The sequence below is a fragment of the Taudactylus pleione genome, unplaced genomic scaffold (assembly GCF_031769625.1).
Source record: "Taudactylus pleione unplaced genomic scaffold, aTauple2 ptg000372l, whole genome shotgun sequence".
NCBI classification, from domain to species: Eukaryota; Metazoa; Chordata; class Amphibia; order Anura; family Myobatrachidae; genus Taudactylus; species Taudactylus pleione.
The window spans coordinates 17,283,775-17,304,911 of NW_028284773.1; the positions used below are offsets into that span (position 1 = coordinate 17,283,775).

The 21,137-nt window shown below is 45.5% G+C and overlaps 1 protein-coding gene across 1 annotated transcript in view; it reads left to right on the forward strand.

The window, feature by feature from the left end:
* The window catches only part of MELTF (melanotransferrin), a 145,407-nt gene extending 128,489 nt beyond the window's left edge, over nt 1-16,918 (forward strand). Inside the window, exons 15-16 of the mRNA XM_088444768.1 lie at nt 13,292-13,481; nt 14,816-16,918. Coding sequence (XP_088300894.1) covers nt 13,292-13,481; nt 14,816-14,883 — 258 coding nt within the window. The 3' untranslated portion in view covers nt 14,884-16,918. The remainder of the gene's footprint in view (nt 1-13,291; nt 13,482-14,815) is intronic.
* The last annotated feature ends 4,219 nt before the right edge of the window (nt 16,919-21,137 follow it).

Genomic DNA, 21,137 nt, shown 5'->3' on the forward strand with positions numbered 1-21,137 from the left:
TACTGACCAATAGAGCAGTTTCTGCTACACTTCTTATGCATGTTGGGAGTGATCTTGCCACAGTGTCCAATTGTGCACTGTAGTATGCTACGGGCCTACTGGCATCACCATGTTTTTGTGTGAGGACACCTGCTGCACAACCATCAGCTTCCGTACAATACAAATCAAAATGTTTTTCATAATCAGGTATTCCCAGTGCAGGTGCTCTTGTCAGACTATCCTTAAGATTAAGGAAAGCCTGCTCTGATTCCTCTGTGTGCATGACACGATCCGGCTGTGAGGAAGAGACTAAGTCCTGTAATGGCAAGGCCAAAATAGAAAAACCTGGGATCCACATTCTGCAGTATCCACACATTCCCAAGAAGGTACAAATTTGCTGTTCATTCTGCGGCAGTGTCATGTTCTGTATGACCTGGATTCTGTCGTCTGTGAGATGTCGTAACCCCTGAGTTAGGCAGTGTCCCAAATATTTAACCCTGGACTGGCATGGCTGTAGTTTGTCCTTAGCAACCTTGTGTCCTGTTTGCAAGAGATGAAGCAACAAAAGTTTAGTATCATTTAAACATGACATAAACGAATCAGAACATAACAATAAATCTTCCACATATTGTATTAGAACAGATCCATTGGCAGGTTGAAAAGATTGTAAAGGCCTGGGAGAAGATACTGGGGCTGTCTATGAAACCCTGGGGCAATCGTGTCCATGTGTATTGTACACCCCTGTATGTAAAGGCGAATAGGTACTGACAGTCAGGATGAAGAGGCACAGAGAAGAAAACAGAACAGAGGTCAATGATAGTGAAATGGGTTGCATTGGGTGGGATCTGCATAAGAATGACAGCTGGATTTGGCACTACGGGAAATTGACTCTCTACCATCTTATTAACCCCTCTAAGGTCTTGTACCAGCCTATAACCCCTCCCACCACTCTTCTTTACAGGAAAGATGGAACTGTTGGCTACACTAGCTGTACGAACTAAAATTCCCTGCTGTAACAATCGCTCAATTATTGGATAAACCCCTAATTCTACCTCCTGTTTTAATGGGTACTGGGGAGTTTTTGGAGCTTGCCTACCGCTTTTTAGATTTACCATTACGGGACTTACGTTTGCCATTAATCCAGTGTCCTGTCCATCCTTGGTCCTAAGTGAATCTGGAATTTGGGATAACATTTGATCTTCCTGAGATGGATTTTTACTTAAACCACTAGAGTGATACATTATCCTTTGGGGAGTGTCCAACATATCCCTCACCTCGTGCGCAACTCTCTCTGGGATATCCAGAAATACACCATCAGGGTATAACAAATCCCTTCCCAGTAGGTTAGTAGGAGCCGCTGCTGCCAGGAGAATAGAATGCCTGGTATGCAATGGCCCGATAGTGACCTATGTGGATTTTGTTAAAGGATAATGTTGCACTTTACCCATTACACCCATTGCTGGTACTGTCTCGCTGGTTACCTGTAAGTTAATGGGAGATTTTATCACTGACCTGGTCGCCGCTGTGTGTACAAGAAAGGGATATTTAGTACCAGCTACATCAACCATCATTACCGGTTCTTCCCTAGTACTTCCCGTTAATCTCACTTTCTGTAGACTACAGGTATGACCTGACCCCTAGCGTTGACTCGCACTCTCCAATACAGCATTTACGGCCACAATTGGAGCTGGTGACTGTTGTGGGCTTCCTGTACTCTGTGTATATCCCGTATGGGGATATCCAGGTGCTCCCTGGTTAGGGGGCCCTACCCTCTTCATCTTACAGTTCCTACTTACATGTTCCAGTTGTTTGCAGTTAAAGCACCTTCATGAGTGGGGTGGATGAAAGGATTGCTGCGTGGATTGAGCAGACGGAAAGATGGTGGGTGTGGGTAAGGATATTGAAGGAAATATGGTGGTTGTGGATAGTATGGGTGTTGCGGTTGAGTGTGATAAGTGGAGTAGGGCTGTGTTTGCGATGGTGTAGGATTGGTGAGGACATGTAGGTGTGTCTGCTGGCTGTGATGTTACATTCATTCCTTCTAGAGCTTGAATACTAACAACCATTAGTTTCTCACTCTAGGTCTCTCTCTTTTTAGAGATGTTCTTATCATGTTCAATAGCGGATTCTATGAGGGTGTCTACAGTGACTCCCCTCCAGCCAGGTTGTGAGGTCTAAACTCGGGTCTTTAGGTTCTATTTTAGACCATCCATAAGTACAGTGACAATCATTCCCCTGTGATAAGTGCTATCTGTAATATCCTCTAACCCAGTGTACTGGGTGATAGCCTGCAGAGCTCGGTTACAATAATCCTCTGCAGATACACTCTCTTTTGTTTTATGGTGAAAATTTTGCTCCAGTTAACTACTGCTGGAAAAGATACAACCAATTGAGTTATAATACGGGAAATGTTACCTTGGTTAACTTCGTCCGTTAAGGGAACATCTCCATCCAATACACAATCTGTGATAAATTTTGTCACGTCGGTATTGCATGGAAGATAAGCCCTTAATACCACTCGCCAATCTTTATTGGTTGGCTCGTGAGAACTGCCCAAATTTTTCAAATATCTTCGGCATTTGGCTAATTCCTTTTTAGGATCGGAGAAATCATTCATTATGGAATTTAGCTCCGCTCTTGTCCAAGGACAATGCATTGCTGCCTCCCTTGTGGGCACTACACCGTTCGCATCCGCATTCCCATACAGAACAGTTATTGTTCGGATGGGATGCAGACCGGCCGCACTGCTACTTTTGACCTTGTTACCTGGCTGGGGATTTAGGCCCTCATTCAGAGCCGCACGTTAACAACAGTACGCTCGTTGCGTTCCGATGTTGACTAACCGCGCATGCGTCGGTGTTACACTGCGCATGTGCGTACGGCAGAGTGCGAGCTTTTTTTCTCTCATTCCTAAAATAGCGTACAGGAAGTGACATGTCAAATGTGATTGACAGAACAGGGCATTTTTGGGTGTTCACGGGGGTGGAGATGGAAAAACGCAGGCGTGGTGAGGCGTTTTTGGGGCGTACATACATTAGCAGATGCGAAAGTCAAATGTGTTCGGACCGTCTCATACGTCACTGGAACATCCTCTTTCCCTTCAAAATGCTCGCACAGCTTAGGGTCTGGATTACTCGACCACATTGGCGATGGCCTTCTCCTCCGTCCCGGGACTCCACGATGTTGCAGCGATTAATCGCGGGTGGTCACAAAAGCAATTAGTGTTGTATTGAAAACCGGCTTGGTATGTGTTTGGAAAGCAGTTTATTGGGATAGCACAAAACCGTACGCAGGTGGAAATCATACCTGCTAATGTCAGGATTACACAATCAATTTGCGTACATTTTTTGGGTTTTATTTTGGCCTCAATTTGTTGTTTATGGCCTATTGTGACAATAATGTCATCATGTTTTAATTAGCTCCCCTTTTTTTTTTTACTGTGGAATTTGCATCGTTAGGTGAATTTTTAAACGTTCCTTCAAGAGGCCTTTTTTTAAAAAAAATGAAATTGGTTTTTTGGTCAGTTTTTGCCAGGATTAAAAGTAACCCATTTGTACAATAATGTCACAATACAATGTCAGATTTTTATCATAAATTTATTGTTTAAACACAAACCAATTGGCATAATATTTTGTTGCCTTTTTTTCTGGCAAAGATACTTTTTCACAAAAATAAATAATCAATAACTGCTAACATAAATGTACAAAAATAAATTAAAAACATTTCACAAGAAAGGAGAGGGAAGTTTTGACCAGAAAGGAATATGAGCCAAGCACAGAAGGAGTGTGGGAAAAGTCGCCATTGCTGTCACCGTTTTTTCGCCCGTTTGGATGGGGGAGGGTGGGCGCCAGACCGGGTCCGGGATGCCATCGGGCTGGCCTGTCCAGAGGCAGATGTTGTGGCCTCTGGACTAGGCACAGAGCTAGGCACATTTGGAGGATTGGCTGATGTTGTGCCAGAGGTGGAGGATCCTGATGTTCCGGCAGGAAGGGAGGTCGGCTCCATCATGTGCTGGCGAACGAGCTGCTCCAGGGCATCGGCGATGCGGATGTTTGCCCTGGTATTTTCCGCCAGGGCCTGACCAATGGTCACGTTGGCCGCAGCATTTTGCTCCAGGGCCTCAGCCACCCGTATCAGACTGGCGTCCATCCTCTGCAGAATCTCCGTATGGAAATCCGATTTTAAATTGAGTTCTGTGAGGAGGCCCACTGCCTGCGAGGGGGCACGCCCTGGACTGGCTTCTGCAGGTTCCTCAGCCGGATGTACTGGTTCCTCCCCTGCAGAGCCAGCAGAAATTCTGCGGCCAAGGCTCCCCTCTGGAGCAGACTCATCCGCCTGTGTCTCTGTTGGAAAAATGAGAAAAGAGTCACATTAGAATCTACATATTGGCACAATAGCATTTCAGAGTTGGTGACATCACAAGACTTACCTGGGCCAACATGAGGAGCCGCAAAGTCTGGCATGTCCGTATCCATGTTGGACACGCCAAACACCTCCACAGGCTGCACACACCCCTGTGCCAGCTCTTCTAAGTCTGTCAACTCCAATGACACAGGGGTGGGACCCCCACCTGTCCCCCTTGCATGCCTAGCCCTGTCGGCAAGTTTTTGCTTGAGACGATATTTGAAGTCGCCCCATCTGTGGAATGAAATTGGAAGCATTATCCTTTTGTTTACAATGGGGCTTGTTTATAGGGTGGGAAAGTGTTTACTTACCGCCTTTTTACATCCCGGGCCAGACGGACATAATCACCCACCCTATTGACAGCAACGGCGACCTCCTCCCACATTCTCCCCTTCTGGCTTTGGCTCATATTCCTGTCTGCCTGGGGCAGGATGTCAACACACTTCTGGATCAAAACCTCCGTTTTGTAGGCGAGGAGGGGGGGTGGCTACACAGACGGAAGCAATCCCGAAGGAACGCCTGCCGTTTGTGGGCGGCCCTACTGACATCACTCATGATGTCAGTAGGTGGACTTCCTGCTCTATTAGAGCAGGAAGTCCACTGGGGCTTGCGGCCACGAGACCCTACCACAAGAGTCTCTTCGCAAGCCCCGATGGTTGTGATGATCGAGACCATTGCGACCATCACCTGGTCACTCGCAATAGCTGTGGGTGGTCACCCACAGCTAAGCGAGCGGCCAGGAGGCCGCACAAAAAAAATAAAAAAAGGCCCTGATTCAGAGCGAGCGCTCTTTCAGAGCGTCCGGCTCTGAATTAGGCCTAGAGTTACAGTACAGATTCTGGCATATGCATGAAGAAGTGTATTAAAAATGCATTTGGCTTACTGTACCTGGGTTGTTACGGGGGTTGGCTAATCAGATGCAGATGTAGGTGAGTGAGGGTGTTATTAGAGTGACACAGGCATGTTGTTGATAGTGGTTGTGTACAGAGACATGAATTGACTTATGTCAACAGTGCGACTAATGGGGAGTCTAAATCGCACAAAGCATGATTGCAGCATCTGTAGACATTAAATGTGGTCGGGACAGTCTTGCACAGTCAGACGCACGGATGTACACCAGGGAAAGGCTCTATAGCAGCATTAGCATTATGCCGCATGCGCAAGTGCAGCAAAAGACGCAAAGAAAGTCACCACTGCATCCAACTCAGAGCATCCCACCACCTCCCTCTTGACAAACCACCCCCCTCAACAGACCCTTCCCCCATTAGGGCTGCTTCCAGAAATGTCCCGTGCTGGTTATCCATCCCAATCCGCCCCTGACTGCAGGGTAATTCTTGTTCTATGTTTGTTTATTTAGTGAGTTTCCCAAAGCCAATGGTCTAACAATGAAGAAACAGACAAAGGCATATGTATACAGTGCATTAAGGGAAATCTAGAAAGGGGTTCCCTCATTCCCTTTTTAATCGTTATGTGAAATCTCCCCTATATAGAAGAGAGTACACTTATCACAGCAAAGAGAGACTACATAGTGACAACTTGAGATACAGCATCACTTACTATACCTCAAGTTTAGCTTATCAAGTAATACTTAGCCTGTAGCTGTTGTTATACAGTACTCCAACCCATCTATGGGAGCTTATGTAATTGCCTGCATTTGCAGGCATGGGTGCATCTCTGGCTAGTTAGCCCATAAAGCTGCAATAATTTAAAAAGTAAAAACCAGGTGGAATTACACCTATGTCCAGGGCGTGGCCTAGTTGCATGGTCAAGCCCCCTTAGGAAAGAAAAAAACATTTTGCAGTGCCACGAAGTGGCACTGCGTGCTAGGGAGGGGGGCATGCTGTGAGCCCCTCAGCCTGGCACAAATCCTGATCGCTCCACCCCACATGCAGAGGAGACTGCGCTGCCTCTTTTCCTGGCCCCAGAACTGACGGGCACTAGGACACGGAGTGGCTCTCTCCAGAGGTCTGACCTCTGACATACGCTTCCAGAGATGCATGGCTCCACCATCTTTCTCTAGTGATGTCGTGCATGCGAGGATGCGACTTGAAAATTCCCAACATTACAGAGCCATACAAGGCCTCCACAGGCTCCCTGTTACACTGTGCCATCATATCTTACATAGAGGAGCATATGACTACCTAGCTGAAGAGTTTGTGTCAGTACCGCCTGGCACACTACAACACCCAGCATACCTAATCTCTCCCGACTGCATCTAGCATCCAGTTAACCTGTACCTGTCTAAACCTGTGTCTACAGCCACTTGTATCTCTACCTGGTTAATAACCCAACACCCTAGTTAAGCCAATCTGCTGTGGGGCCTCACTTCCATATGCGCACTTACTGTACTGAGCACGTTAGCATACTCTGCCAATAGCAACCACAGGCTCCATATGTACTAAACAGCCAGACACTAACAGTAGACTTAGTGTCTAAGTGACTAAGTACCATCCAAAAATGTAACACTGGACATTGGGCCTGAATCAGAGATGGACGCTAATCCAGCCACAAATTTGTATGCAGCTGCTGTGTGACAATATGCAAATGTTGCAGCAGTCGGGATTTATACTGAGACACCCACCAGCGGCTTTGCAGATCCAACTGACTGCGTACAAAAACGAAGCATCGTTCGCAGATCAGTTGATAATCAACCTCCTGACCTAACCTAACCCTATTGTCGTGCAGAGTGACCACGGGAACTGTGACGTGCACCGAAAACTGTCGCAACACGCCTGCGTTTGAGTCGCACTCCCCTATTGCCGCCCACAAACGGTCCATGCCTATCAATCACTTTGTGAATAAATCCTCACTACGACAACGGTAATGAATTGGGACACGTGGGCAGTGTGACTCACATGCATGCTCAGATCACAGATAATCGTTCAACCGCATAAACATAGACATTGCGCCCATCTCTGTATCAGGCCCAATAGCCGCATCAGCATTAGTCATTCACAATCGCTCTGATATTGATGTCTCTGTATGTGAAGGTTTCCTTAGGATTTATATTCTTATTCTATTCTGGTCCTCATCAGATGTGGATCCGCCAGAATATGCAAATGGTAAAAGTATACTGTATAGTGTCCTCTCTAAATTAGTGGTGAAGCAAAAAACATATGATGTAATTACTAATATAGCAGAGGTTCCCAAACGCTGTCCTCAAGGCACCCCAACAGTTCAGATTTTAAGCCCCGTACACACTGGACGATAATTTTGAACGATATGAACGATAACGACATCTTTGATTGATATATCGTTAAAATCGTACAGTGTGTATGCACTAAACGATGAGCGCGGTCATTAACAATATCCCTAGTCATCTGTACATGAAGCTCAATCTGGGGATATTGTTAACGATGCCATGCTTCATGCCCCTGTTCCCCCCTTCGCCGTCGTTCACCATTGTGTATGCACTTGCTGATACCGGCACCCCCGCCAGGTCCTTCTGATGAGGTTGCTCTGTACACACATCGTCCAATGTGTACTGGTCTTTAGAAATATCCATGGTTGAGCACTGCTGGTTAAATCAAATTGACTGAAGTACTAATTAAGCCACCTGGATATCCTTAAAACCTGGATTGTTAGGGTGTCATGGGTAACTGAGGACCTCATTCTCAGTCAGTCGAAGCGGCCGCACGGTCGTACGGGAAAAGGGGCCGGATATGCAAATGATTCCCTCGCAAGTTGCGTCCCTAAGTTCGGATCGGTAGCTGGCCGACCAAGGGGAGGAAGTGGCCGGAATTCCAAAAAATACGCCCCCTTCTCGTACGAATTGCACGTCATCTACCGGGCATATAAGGATTAATCGAGACCATCGGAACTGGTCGCAGAGCTTAAGGTTGACCATACCCTCTCTTAAGCTCTACAATCATGTCAGTGTAAAAACCTCCCGTGTCACATGTGCCATGACGCTACTTTGTTAATTATGCACTCCCATAAACCGTATGCACTACCATAAAACGCAGTTCGCATAATTAGGCACGCCTGCGTTCGGATCTCCACTCCCCCGTTTTCAAGCACCTTCCCGTTACCACCCACAAACGCCTCTATCTGTCACTCAAACTACCGACCTGGCTGTGTTCAAGGAGAGAGAAATTTCTGATCGTAGCGGCTAGTTTGCGCACGCGCATTGCGAACTTTACGCATGCGCAGTATAGCAAACATCGGTGGTGTACGACCGTGCGGCCGCTTCGACCGACTCTGAATGAGGTCCTGAGTTTGGGAATCTCTGTCATATTGCATTGGTGAGATATGTAGAATATAATAATAGTAAACTTCAGGATTACTTCTCAGTACAAAATGTATTTATTTAATAAATGGTTATACACAGGTTGCACAATCACAAAAATATATGGATAAAACCATATTAAAAAGTAAATCCAGAAAAAAACATTTGTTTCCTTACTCCAACTGCTAACTGCTACACGTTTATATGGCACATACCATATTTATTTCTTCTTTTTTTGGTGGAAAAATCTATCCCACATCCTCCTTATCTTCAGGGGCTGGTTTGGGAAGCTCCGTTTTTTCCCTGTCTGCAACGCAAAGACTACTTAGTACTCCCAATAAGGCTTTCCTACTGGTTCTAGTCTTATGGTGCATACACACGGTCAGATTTTTCTTCAGATCTGAACGATAACGATTTAAAAAATTGTTCATATCTGAAGGAAAATCTGACATATCTGACATATCTGTCAGATGAACGATTTGAACGATGCGCGTTCCCGATGGTCAGATAACGATATATGACATCTGATGTGTTTGCAGTCAGACTTGCACGATTCCATTCATTTTAATGCAGTCAAAAAACGTTCAATCGTTCAAATCTTTGGTAAAATCGTTCAAATCGTTCGTCTGACAGATCTGACAAATCTGACCTTGTGCATGCTCCATTAGTCTGTCTTCAAATATGTGACACTGTCATATGGTAGAGAGAAACACTGTATTGTAGCACAGTATGTCTGATTGAGCAGACTAATAATAGTGCTGTGTAGGTTCAGTGCGTGTAGAAATATTCTACTGAAACAACCCAGTATTATCATTAATCTGCCGCCATGCTACTAACTGAATAGACACATTCTTCTAATGCAGTGTACATACCTCCCAACATTTAGAGGTGGCAAGGAGGGACAGGTCGTGCGACTTCAGTGTGCGCGCCCGAAAAGGCGGTGTGGTTTCCATAAAAGGGGCGGAGCCTCACGGCTTCCCCCGTTTTCGTCACTTTGGAGGCATGCCCAGCACTCTCCGAGACGCTGGGCAGCCCCCAGGCTCTCCCTACACAAGAGAAGAGATGCCATCTGTTCTCCTGCACACCCAACTTCCCCCCCACCGCGGGACACTGCGGCCCGTGGGCGGGACAGTCTCAGAAAAATGGGACTGTCCCGCTGGAAGCGGGACAGTTGGGAGGTATGAGTGTATATTTTGCAGATTGTAGTGTGATATTACCGACTGAATTCTCATTGTGAATTCAGGCAATATCACAGGGATTTACTACAAATCCCTTGCAGGGACAGAGCTTGCGAGAAAGTTCTGTCCCTGCGAATCCTCTCCGCACACAAGTCACGGTATTTTCGCAAAAATATACCATGACCAGTGCTCCGCGCATGCGCCGACCGACCGTCGCTGCTACCCCCTTCGCCCTGGCGCTAAGCCCCTCCCCTCCTGTCATTAAGCCCCGCCCCCGCGATCGCGGACCCCCCCGTGACCCCCTCTCTCCCTTAATTACACTTACCTGCATGATCCGGGCTCCGGTGATGTCTTCCATGTCCTCCGGTCGGGTGATATCTCATACTGCACTGGAACCCGATCACCTGATGACTGGGCCACAGTGCAGCATGGGAGACCAGCTGACCGGAGGGAGGACATCACCCGGAACCCCGACCACCAGTCCCTGGAGTCAGGTAAGTACATTTTTTTTTTACTTTTTATTTACAGTGAATCAGCTTGTGGTCTGTATAGACCACACAGCTGATTACTGGGGCCAACTCCTGGCTCTGCTCTCCCTGTTAGAGCAGGGCAGGAGTCAGGTAACCGGGGGAGAACCTGGAGGTGGCGTTATTATCACAAGGCTTTCCCCGGTATTTTTTTACAATTTATTTTTAGTAACTCTGGTCGGATCACATTTCCCATTACAATTATGGGAAATGCGATCTGATTACTAAAAATAAGTGATACTTAGGGGTTGGAGTAGAATTTTACGAATTCTACTCCAATTGCCCAATAGTAACTGTAGGTGAAACTAAAATAATGTGAAAAGGGTGTGAAAACACCCTTTTTCACTTTATTTTAGTAAATATAATGTTAATAATTAGGGCTCTATTTACTACAATCTGCATTGGTAATGCAGATTGTAGTGTGATATTACCGACTGAATTTCGCATTGCGAATTCAGGCAATATCACAGGGATTTACTGCAAATCCCTTGCAGGGACAGAGCTTGCGATAAAGCTCTGTCCCTGCGAATCCCCTCCGCACACTAGTCACTTAATTTTCAGTAAAAATACCGTGACAAAGTGCAAGCACTAACCGGCAGCCGCTGCTTCCCCCCCCTCGCTAAGTCCCGCCCCATTGCTAAACCCCACCCCCGCGATTGCGGAAACCCCCCCTCCCTTAATTACACTTACCTGCATGATCCGGGCCTCCGGTGATGTCTTCCATACTGTACTGGGACCCGATAACCTGATGACCGGGCCTCAGTGCAGCATGGGAGACCAGCTGACTGGAGGGGAGACATCACCGGAGCCCCAACCACCAGTCCATGGAGTCAGGTAAGTGATTTTTTTCTTTATTATTTTTTTTTTGTAGTGATCAGCTTGTGGTCTGTTTAGACCACATAGCAGATCACTGGGGCCGGCTCCCAGCTCTCCTCTGCCTTTTAGAGCAGAGCAGGAGTCCGGTAACCGGGGGAGACCCTGGATAACGCCACCTCCAGGTAGCGTTATTATCACAGGGCCTCCCTAGGTATTTTTTTCACAATTTATTTTTAGTAACTACCAGGCAGATCACATTTCCCATTACAATTATGGGAAATGCGATCTGCTTACTAAAAATAACTTAGGGGTTGGATTAGAATTTTACGAATTCTACTCCAATTGCCCTATTGTAACTGTAGGTGAAACTAAAATAATGTGAAAAGGGTGTCAAACCACCCTTTTTCACTTTATTTTAGTAAAAATAATGTTAATAAATAGAGTCCTTAGTCACTGATCTTTTCATTGATCTAGTTGGCATCCGCTACTGAAGCAAAATAACATTAATATTAGGCCATAAATTCACCTTGGCAGTTTCTGTACTGATAAAGCTCACAGTTGTGTGTCACCCTGATCTGACAAACCTGCTGAGATCAGATGTTATTAGACAAGGTGGAAAACTAAGGGCCTGATTCAGAGCCGGACACTCTGACCAGAGCGTCCGGCTCGCTCTGAATCAGGGCCCTCCTCCATGAAAATAGAGCGTCCTCCTGGACGCTCGTATAGCTGTGGGTCCCCACCCACAGCATATACAAGCGTCCAAAAAGATGGTCGCGATGGTCTTGACCATCGCGACCATCGGACTTGCGACGGAGACCCTGCGGTAGGGTCTCCCTGCCACAAGCCCTGGAGTGATTTTGGCTCTATCAGAGCCAAAATCACTCCCACTGACATCACTAGTGATGTCAGTGGGGCAGGCTTTAGACGGTAGGCGTTCCCATGGGAACGCCTCCGTCTGGCAGGCACGTCCCCGGCACGCCCACCAAAGGGGGCGTGCTGTCAATCAACATCGACAGCACGCCCCCTTTGGTGCGAGACCCGGAGCGATGCGTCGTGCGCATGCGCAGTGGGGAACATCAACCCACTTGCGAGCGTACTGCCGCTCGCGAGTGGGTCTGAATGACCCCCTAAGTCAGCTAGTAACTCCCAATAACACGTGTGAGGCAGTGACATGCGGTGAGGTCAATGGCTGGGGAGGTACACATGTATAAAAACACAGCTTTTATATCAAATCTTTGGAGCATGACAGGGAGTATGATAGGGGAGTATGACAGTGGAGGCTCTGCCTCCCCTGACCACACATCCCTGGTGTGAGGACATCAGTGGATGGAGGGAGTGATGGGGATTTGTGGGTAGCTCCATATTCACAGCCTAATTTATCAACGAGTTTATAACTCAAAACTTCAGTCCTTTAGCCTGGTGACTGAACAATCATATGTCCCACAGTTGGCAATCAGTTTAAACATCTGGATTGTAATGTATGAGACTAGCTTTAGGCCCTCATTCAGAGCCACTCGCTAGCGGCAGTACGCTCGTTCCGAGCGATGTTCGCACATCTGCGCATGCGTACGGTTTTTAGTACGCATGCGCGAACCAGTCAGTGCGGGCGAAAATCATTTGTACGCAATATAGCGAGTGCCTACTATTTTGAGTGACAGAATGAGGCGTATGTGGGTGGTAACAGGGGAAGGTGCTTGAAAATGGGGAGTGGAGATCCGTTCGCAGGCGTGCTTAAAGGTCAAAACGGGCGTTTTATGGGTGTGCATAATTAATATAGCAGCGTCAATGACCACGTCACTTGGTTTTTTTTAACTCAGAACTGCTCGCAAAATAGCGGTTGAAAAAACCAACCACAAGAATAGCGAGCAGTTCATATCCTGTTCGATGTATTCTGTTAATCTAATAAATAGCGGACATGACGTATGGTGCGAGCGGCCAGGGGGCGTTTTTAAGAAATAAACGAGCGTATGTTTTGCTCGCTCGTTCAGACTTAGAGGTGTGAACAGACTGCAATGTGCGAACGGATCATTTGCATAGCCACCCCTTGTTTTTGAACGAACGAACGCAAATAGCGAACGGCTCTGAATGAGGGCCTTAGTTTGTTAGATCAATCAGTTATTTTCTGACACTGATTTATTCTTTGTTATATTACTTTACAGAGTTATTATGGAAGTGACAATAACTCGGAATTTAAAATGTTTGACTCTTCAGCATATTATAAAAAAGACCTGATTTTTAAGGACTCTACCTATATGATTGTTCCTGTGAAAGAGAAGAGAACATATGAAGAGTGGTTAGGTAGAAATTATATTGAATCCTTGGAAGGACTGCAGTGTTTCTCTAGTAGTGGTAAGAAATGTTTATAATCTTGTGACAGCTGTCTGCACTGATTCATTTTGTATAAATTAATTGTAAACGGACTAGGACCTACCGTGGATGCAGAGTGCACATGGGCAAATGAGTCAGGTGGGCCTCACATCAATACCTCTACTTGTGGACCCACATGTGGTTGGGCCCACCTCCATTCTCCAGTAAAAATGATAGAACTGTAGTCACTGCATGTGATGTGGCAGCATCAAATCATGCGAAGGCTGGATGTGCAATGCAGAGATGCCATCATTGCACATGCCCCCCCCCCCACCCCCAACTTATCAGTGCCTGGGAACTGCATCATCACTGTGCATCGCCCCCCCCCCCCCCCTTCTCCAACCTTTCTGTGCCTGGGAACTGCCACTACATGTGGTGTAGTGTAGGCATTTGGCGGGAGAAGGCAGAGGTGGCATTACTGTGCATCGCTCGCCCCCCCAACCTATCAGTGCCTGGGAACTGCCATAACATGCCCTCTGGTGCAAGCATTTAGATGGAGAGGCAGAGACATCATCACTGTGTATCGCCGCCCCCTTCCTCCCCCAAATCTATGAGTGCCTGGTACATGTGGTCCAATGCAAACATTTACAGGGAGAGGAGGGCAATGAAGAGGAAGTGGAGAGGAATAAAGATGAAAGAGGGAGCAGAGGGGGATGAAGAGTGGGTGAAGATGAGGTAATAAAGATGAGAGAAGAGGAATGAAAATGGCGAGGACGGGATGAATAGGAAGAGGACAGCATGAAGAAGGAGAGGAGGGGAATAAAGAGGGAGAGGAGGTGATGAAGAGCCGAAAGGGAGCAGAAAGGGTTGAGGAGGAAAAGGAAGGGAGATAAAGAGGGAGAGGCGGGGGATGACAAGAGGAAATGAAGAGGAAGAGAAGGTAAATAAAGACATTGAGGAGGGTATGAAGAGGGTACAGGTGGAATTGCAATCAAAAGAGATAGTCAGATGATGAATAAAGGTAAATTAAATGCTTTCGAGGACAATGTTGTCTGCAGCTGACGGTAACCCCGAGCTCTGTCCCCTCTTTGAGAATCGTTTCCTATACAGGTATGGAAGACATTGAAGGGGTGTTCCAGGGAAGGATAAGTAGGCTCGTGGTGGCCCAAGCACTTCCGATTGTGACGTGGCCATGCCCCTGTGCCATGTAACTATTCCCCATGTGAAATGATAAATGAAGCCAAGAATGTATATTTTCAGTTTTATCCTATATTTAGTTGTTAGTAATAGATGTCATCTTGTAATTTAATCAAATTACATAAATATTATAAGGACATCCTAACATTGACATTGTTTTTGTTTTCTTTTTCCTACAGCTAGAACTCCAGTGAACACTCTCTTATTGCTAATTAGCAATATCCTACTAATTAAGTTTTGTGCATAATTAATTACCAACTACTGAGACACCAATTGCAGCACTGTAAACAAGGAGACATTTTTCTTCCCATTGAAGACAGGGGGCCTGTAGCTGATGAATGTACAATGTGTGTAACCTCACCCATGTGATCCCAATCTTTGGAAGAAGACAAATAAGAAGCCTCTATTTATTAGGTTGGCATTGCCAGCAGGCAGATACATGTTTACATATATAAATATCTAGGCATTTCTTCATAGCGGTCAGAAGTCTGCGTTGCTTCATATAATTTTGCTATAGACAGAAGTATAGTTTACTCACCCAGTGCTATGCTGGGAGTAACATATTCCATGGCACAATATAATTACATGTAGCCACTTAAAGGAGTCCACCACCTACAACTAAACATTTACTATTTAGTACTTGTAGGCAGTGAAATAATTATACTTACTCATCCCTGGTATTCCCTGTGATCCACTGAAGCTCATGTCTCTCTTTGCTGGCCGCTGCCTTCTCATTACACTTTGGAAGCTGCAGTAGGAACTACACTTTATGGACCTGATTCAGATCCGCACAAATGCCATAGCAGCTGCCATCTCTCATGGATCGCAATTGCGAAAATATGCTAATGTCTCCATAGCTTGCAGGGACGCCCACTGCTGCCTTCTCATATTCGTCTGACTACCTGTAACAGCATGAACATCGGGAACATCGACCCATATCGGGCAGCTACTCTGCTTCTGAGTAAAGCTGGCCATACACGGGACGATTTTTAACATGATTTTGGCAGTTTCTACAGGTTCGACAGACCAATCGTTTGCAAATAGTTGTATTTTGAGTCTTCTGCGACCCCGATGCGCGTCCCCGCCATCGTCTAGTTGGATCGCAGATCAGATGGTTTTGCAGAGAGATCTCAACTGATCATGTACGATGTGATACACTTCTATGCATCTTATCCTATGATCTTAATGATTAATCGTACACCATTTGACCGCATCTTATGAAGAATTTCAAGGAAAATCGTACAACTGATCTTACCAACTTTGAATCTCACGTGTATGGGGGCCTTAAGTCTGACCTGTCTCAAACACTGCGGCTCTCCTGACACCCTGAGAGCTCTCATGCTGTAAAGGAGATCGCAATGGCTAATTTATGCACTCCAATAGAACAGAGTTTAAATGGCTCCGACACGCCTGCGTTTGCCTAAATTTCTCCGTTACCGCCCCAAAATGTTGACTACCTGTCACTCAGTTTGTGAATGAATCCTCTATGTGAGTGTAATCGCAATTGAATCGCTGCGAGTGCGCAGTACGGCTTTCGCGCATCCACAATGGCTAACAATCGCTCAATCTGCGCAAGCATCAGTATTTGCGTGCGGATCTGAATCAGGCCCTGTGTCCTGCCTAGAGAATAGTCCAAGCCATGCACAAAGGTGAGGATTGCTAGACTGCACAGCAAACTGCAGTGACAATACCGATGTCAGCGTTATCAATGGAGCATTGGGGGTACTAGGGTCATACAATTTCACTATATACTGCCCAGAGGCCGTACATAGTTTATATGTTAGTATTGGGTGCCAAACCTGTTTATAAATGAGGAATGAAGGACAGTGGCATATGAAAAACACCACTCTCAGTAGGAAAAGCTTTCTGAGTGGGTACTGTTGGCATTTCCAAACAATTAGGTTAACTTACCATTATCACAAGAGACAGACTCACAATGCTGCCATTGAACCCTGAATCTCTCTATCTGTCACTTTCTGCTACTTCTGTATAGGGGAGACATGTCTGCTTATTACATTGTTCAGTTTCAAGTATTGATGGTTTCACTTATCAAAACAATTATACAGCATAGACAGCAGTTTATTAATAGTTGCTGTCTCTTTCTCGTTCTTGATTAATTGTTCTTTAAGTGCAATTTATTAAAATAATCCACAGATGGGGCAGCAGCAGTTTTGCTCATATAAATCTAAGCACTGGGACAGGGTCCGGGCCATCATGGGTAGAATTTGTGGTAAGGTGCAGCTGTATTTCACTAACCACCTTCTGTATTATAATGCTCTGACAGACCAACAATAAATTATTATAAAATGATTCCACCTGTTTTAGTTTCACAGCAGTCATTCCTTGGTATCTATCAAGCACTCACTATGTCCACAGTATGCCAACATGACAATGCCAGCGCTGAAACCTGTGTAATGCTACTTAGAACATTATAACTTTGTGGGTGTTATAACTTTAAACTTGTCGCTTACCAGTATTTCTAAAGTTTTAACAACTGTGCAGTTTTGCAGGTTTGTGGATGCTCCAGAAAATGCACTTGGTGGAAACAATACAAAGTGACAAATTCCCATCTGTTACTGTAGGAGCGCTCCTTTCCTTCATTTAATTGTTTCCTATTTTTCTCATACGTACTTTAAATGAGTCTGGATAGCGAGTGGACAATGTATGTATAACGTGTCATTTTGTCCCACTATGCACCATTGTAATCTTATCCTGTACAGTGTAGGCATATGACAGAAACAAAACAGAATTTGCACTGCAAAATTTCAGTTCTTAAATTACCTTTGTATACATAAAACATAACCTCGTTCCCATTTTCCCTTTAGGTGGGACCTTTGTATGTTGTACCCAGGATGACTTGGTGAACATTTTGGGTACAGCTAGAAGTGAGTCGGGAGAACACTGCTGAAAAGAAACATGCTTGGCAAAAATGTGTATATTCACCCATATGCAGATATGTACCCTTCTCAAGCTGCAGCCGGATCTAGGGGTGTATAAAGAGAGGAGGGGGCCCGTGTGCAGTCTCCGTCCGAGCCCCCTCATCTCTAGCCAGGTCCGGCAGCACATTAGTGAGCACTAGTAGACTCTGGCGCTGTGCATGCTCAGGTCTCTGGGGAAATGGCGCAGCAGACATTTTACCGGTGGTTTTCCTTACTGCGCATACGCAAACACCAGGAAAATGGCTGCCACACCATTTTCCCAGTGATTTCTGCAGCACTGCTGCTGCTGATGCGGGACTCCGGAGCAGTGAGTATTGAAGGGTGCAAGGGCTGCGGTGTGGGCCCCCCTAGACACAGGGGCCCGTGTGCACCGCACACCCTGCACCTGTTATAGATACGCCACTGACTGGATTACTGTATGCTTAGTTTACTACTAGTCACCAGCCGCAGCAGGCACCTGTACCTACACCATGTGTAAAAGTTCCGCCTCCGAACTGTCGTATTTTCACTTAAGTCCAGGACTACATGATCTGCAAATGGGTCTTTGTTCTAATCTGGATCAGGCCTGGTATATTACACTGTGTGATATCTTTTTTGTACTGAGCATTTAAAGCATTTTTTGCTATTGAACATTATATGCCCAGCAACGATGTAGGGTACATTTCAATGAAAAAAAAAAGATTGGGCTTTAATAACTTTTAACAAACTCTGGGCCTCGCAACCGGATCAATGTTTGCCCACTGGACATGCACATGTCGGAGCCGGCTCCGATGTGCGTATGCGCCAGACCCGGCTAGCGACGGGCGCTCCGTCGCTACGGGTCTCGCACCAAAGGGGGCGAGCTGTCGATGGTGATTGACAGCTCGCTCCATTTAGGAGGCGGGCAGAGGGGGTGGCCGGCCAAACGGAGGCTTCCCTACGGAACGCTTGCCGTTTCGGGGTGGCCCCACTGACATCATCAATGATGTCAGTGGGGAGCTTCCAGCTCGATCAGAGCAGGAAGCTCCCTGGGGCTTGCGCTTGCCGAGACCCAACCTTAGGGTCTCGTCGCAAGCCCCGATGGTCGTGATGATCCTGACCATCAACCTGGTCGCTCGCTAGCTTAGACCAGGAGGCCGCACTTCACACCACAAGCGGCCACCCTCATTCAGAGCGACCGCTTGTATCTAGCGATCGACTCTGAATGAGGGCCTCTGTCTTCATGGTATTTGTCTGTCTGTCTCTATCTTTAGGTGCACATGACACTTAATTCTATATACTATACAGCCTTTGACTCACCACAATGCTAACGGACTGATATCTCCATGCTGTATTGCTGACACATCCATGCATGGTTAATCATTATGGTAATTCTGCTCATACCTGCATAATAACCAGGGGGTGAAAGAACAAACTTTTCCTGTTGATGCAATGGAATGGTATTTTTATTTTGGGGAATAATAGATCACTCTGATAAGATATTTTGTGACTGACCAAAGGTTTGTACTTAAGAAATGATCTTTTCTGCCTGTGCTGCAGGTTTTTACTTTGGCATTGCTTTACAATACACTAAGAGGACAATACAGTGCCTGTATGCATACAAGACGTGTTCCTGTCATTTATACATTGTGGAAGAGAGCAATATAGAAATCTGCAAGCAAATATGTTAAACACAATAAGTTAACTGCTTATTATTATTATTATCAACTAGGTAAACTCATAAGCAGCCTAATGAATACAGATTGACAGATTAAAAACTTTCTTATATAATATATTTAACTTTAATGACATGGCATTTTGTTTTATTATCACATACCTGACAGAGCACGCAGCCAGGTCGTCACTGCGGGGGATGTGGCGCACTGGAGGTCGGCGGATTTGGCAGCTTGATGACATGATAACGTTATCGTAGCTTTGTCCCCGAACTATACAGTGCTGCTATTACCGGCATTGCGAAGTGGCTTATGCTACTAGCGGATGACTTGATTCAACGCAAATTGCGTCATCTGCCATTTGTACTGCCTACTTCACTCGAGAAGTGGGCGGCTGCAGTCTGGTGGCTCCAGGTTCTGGGAGGATTGCCCACTACTCTGGGTGTCCCGGAGTGCCACACGATTTTCGGGAGCCTCCTTGCCATTCCGGGAGGGTAGGAAAGTATGGATTATCATCATCAATATGTTGTAAAGTAGCTTCCTAAAAGTTGCATAAGTCAATTATATAGAAACTTTTCTGAAAGTGCTTTTAATAAATAAATAAAAATATATGCCAGGGTAATCCAGAATTCCAGCCACGCAGGTCTTTCACCCTCCCCAATACATCTTTGGGCGGTCTCCCTAACCTGTTTCCTAAGTGCTCTGTGAATGGCATGCTGTTATGGTAGTTTTTGACAATGATGTGCGTTGCTAAAATGAACCACACGATACAACAAAATCCCTCTGACTGTGAAGTGAGGAGTGTTACTCGATTCTTGAATGTGAGACCTGCCAAAATGTATCGTCAATTAAAGCAGGTGTTTGGTGATATGAGAAAGTGGTGTGAATGTTTAATAAAGGAGGTACAAACATGCATGACGAAGATCGCCCGGGACGCCCATCACTTGTCACAGTTTTGGGTGGGGGGTTTCCGATCATCTTATAGTCTGGACCTTACTCCAAGCGATTTTCACTTTTTCACTAAGCTGGAAGAGTTTATGGAAGAAAAACGTTTTGGAAGTTGCAAGAAGAATTAATAGTCCAAAATGAACACCCCAAAATAATATATATAATAGACACATGTTTATTAGAGCAATAGCAAATACACAGTATATAACAAGAAAAGGACATACAGTAGGCCAATGATAAGTATCACACGTACTGTACAATAACACAAAGGTAAATGTTTATCTGTCCAATATTGGAATCAAGGAATTAAGCATATTCCAACACATCCCATCTGTAGGTCAGACTTCATCAAGGAAATCCCCTTATAATGTATTTGCTATTGTTCTAATAAATGTGTGTCTATAATATATATATTATTTTTGGTTGTTAATTTTGGGACTATTAGTACCTATTGCAACCCTTGAATGTGGCACACTATATTATAATGAGACACAGGGGTCTATTTACTATGCAGTGTTAGGAGACAGAGTGAAAAGTGATAAGAAAGTGATAAGGTGCCAGTCAATCAGCTCCAAACTATAATTTTTCAAACACAGCCTGTGAGATGACAGTTGGGAGCTGATTGGCTGGCACCTTCTCACTTTCTTTTCACTTTTCACTCTGTCTCCTAACACTGCTTAGTAACAAGACCCCACCGTCTTGTTTCTGAGAAATACGCACAATGTTATGATTAATTGTCACTTCTGTTTCTCATATTTTCTCTGTATATCTATTATTGTCTAACTGGACCTACAGACTATCCAAGAATTGAAGGATAGCAAGATAAGCTATATATTTACTTGCACATTTTGCAGTGTTATGCACATTTTAAGTACTCTAAGGCACTGTTTGTTTCTTACTCTAGCACAAAAATGCCTTACTGCAATAGGTCAAAAGTCAAATAGTCAATGTTTGGAATCATTTCCAGAGGGTCCGGGGCCATG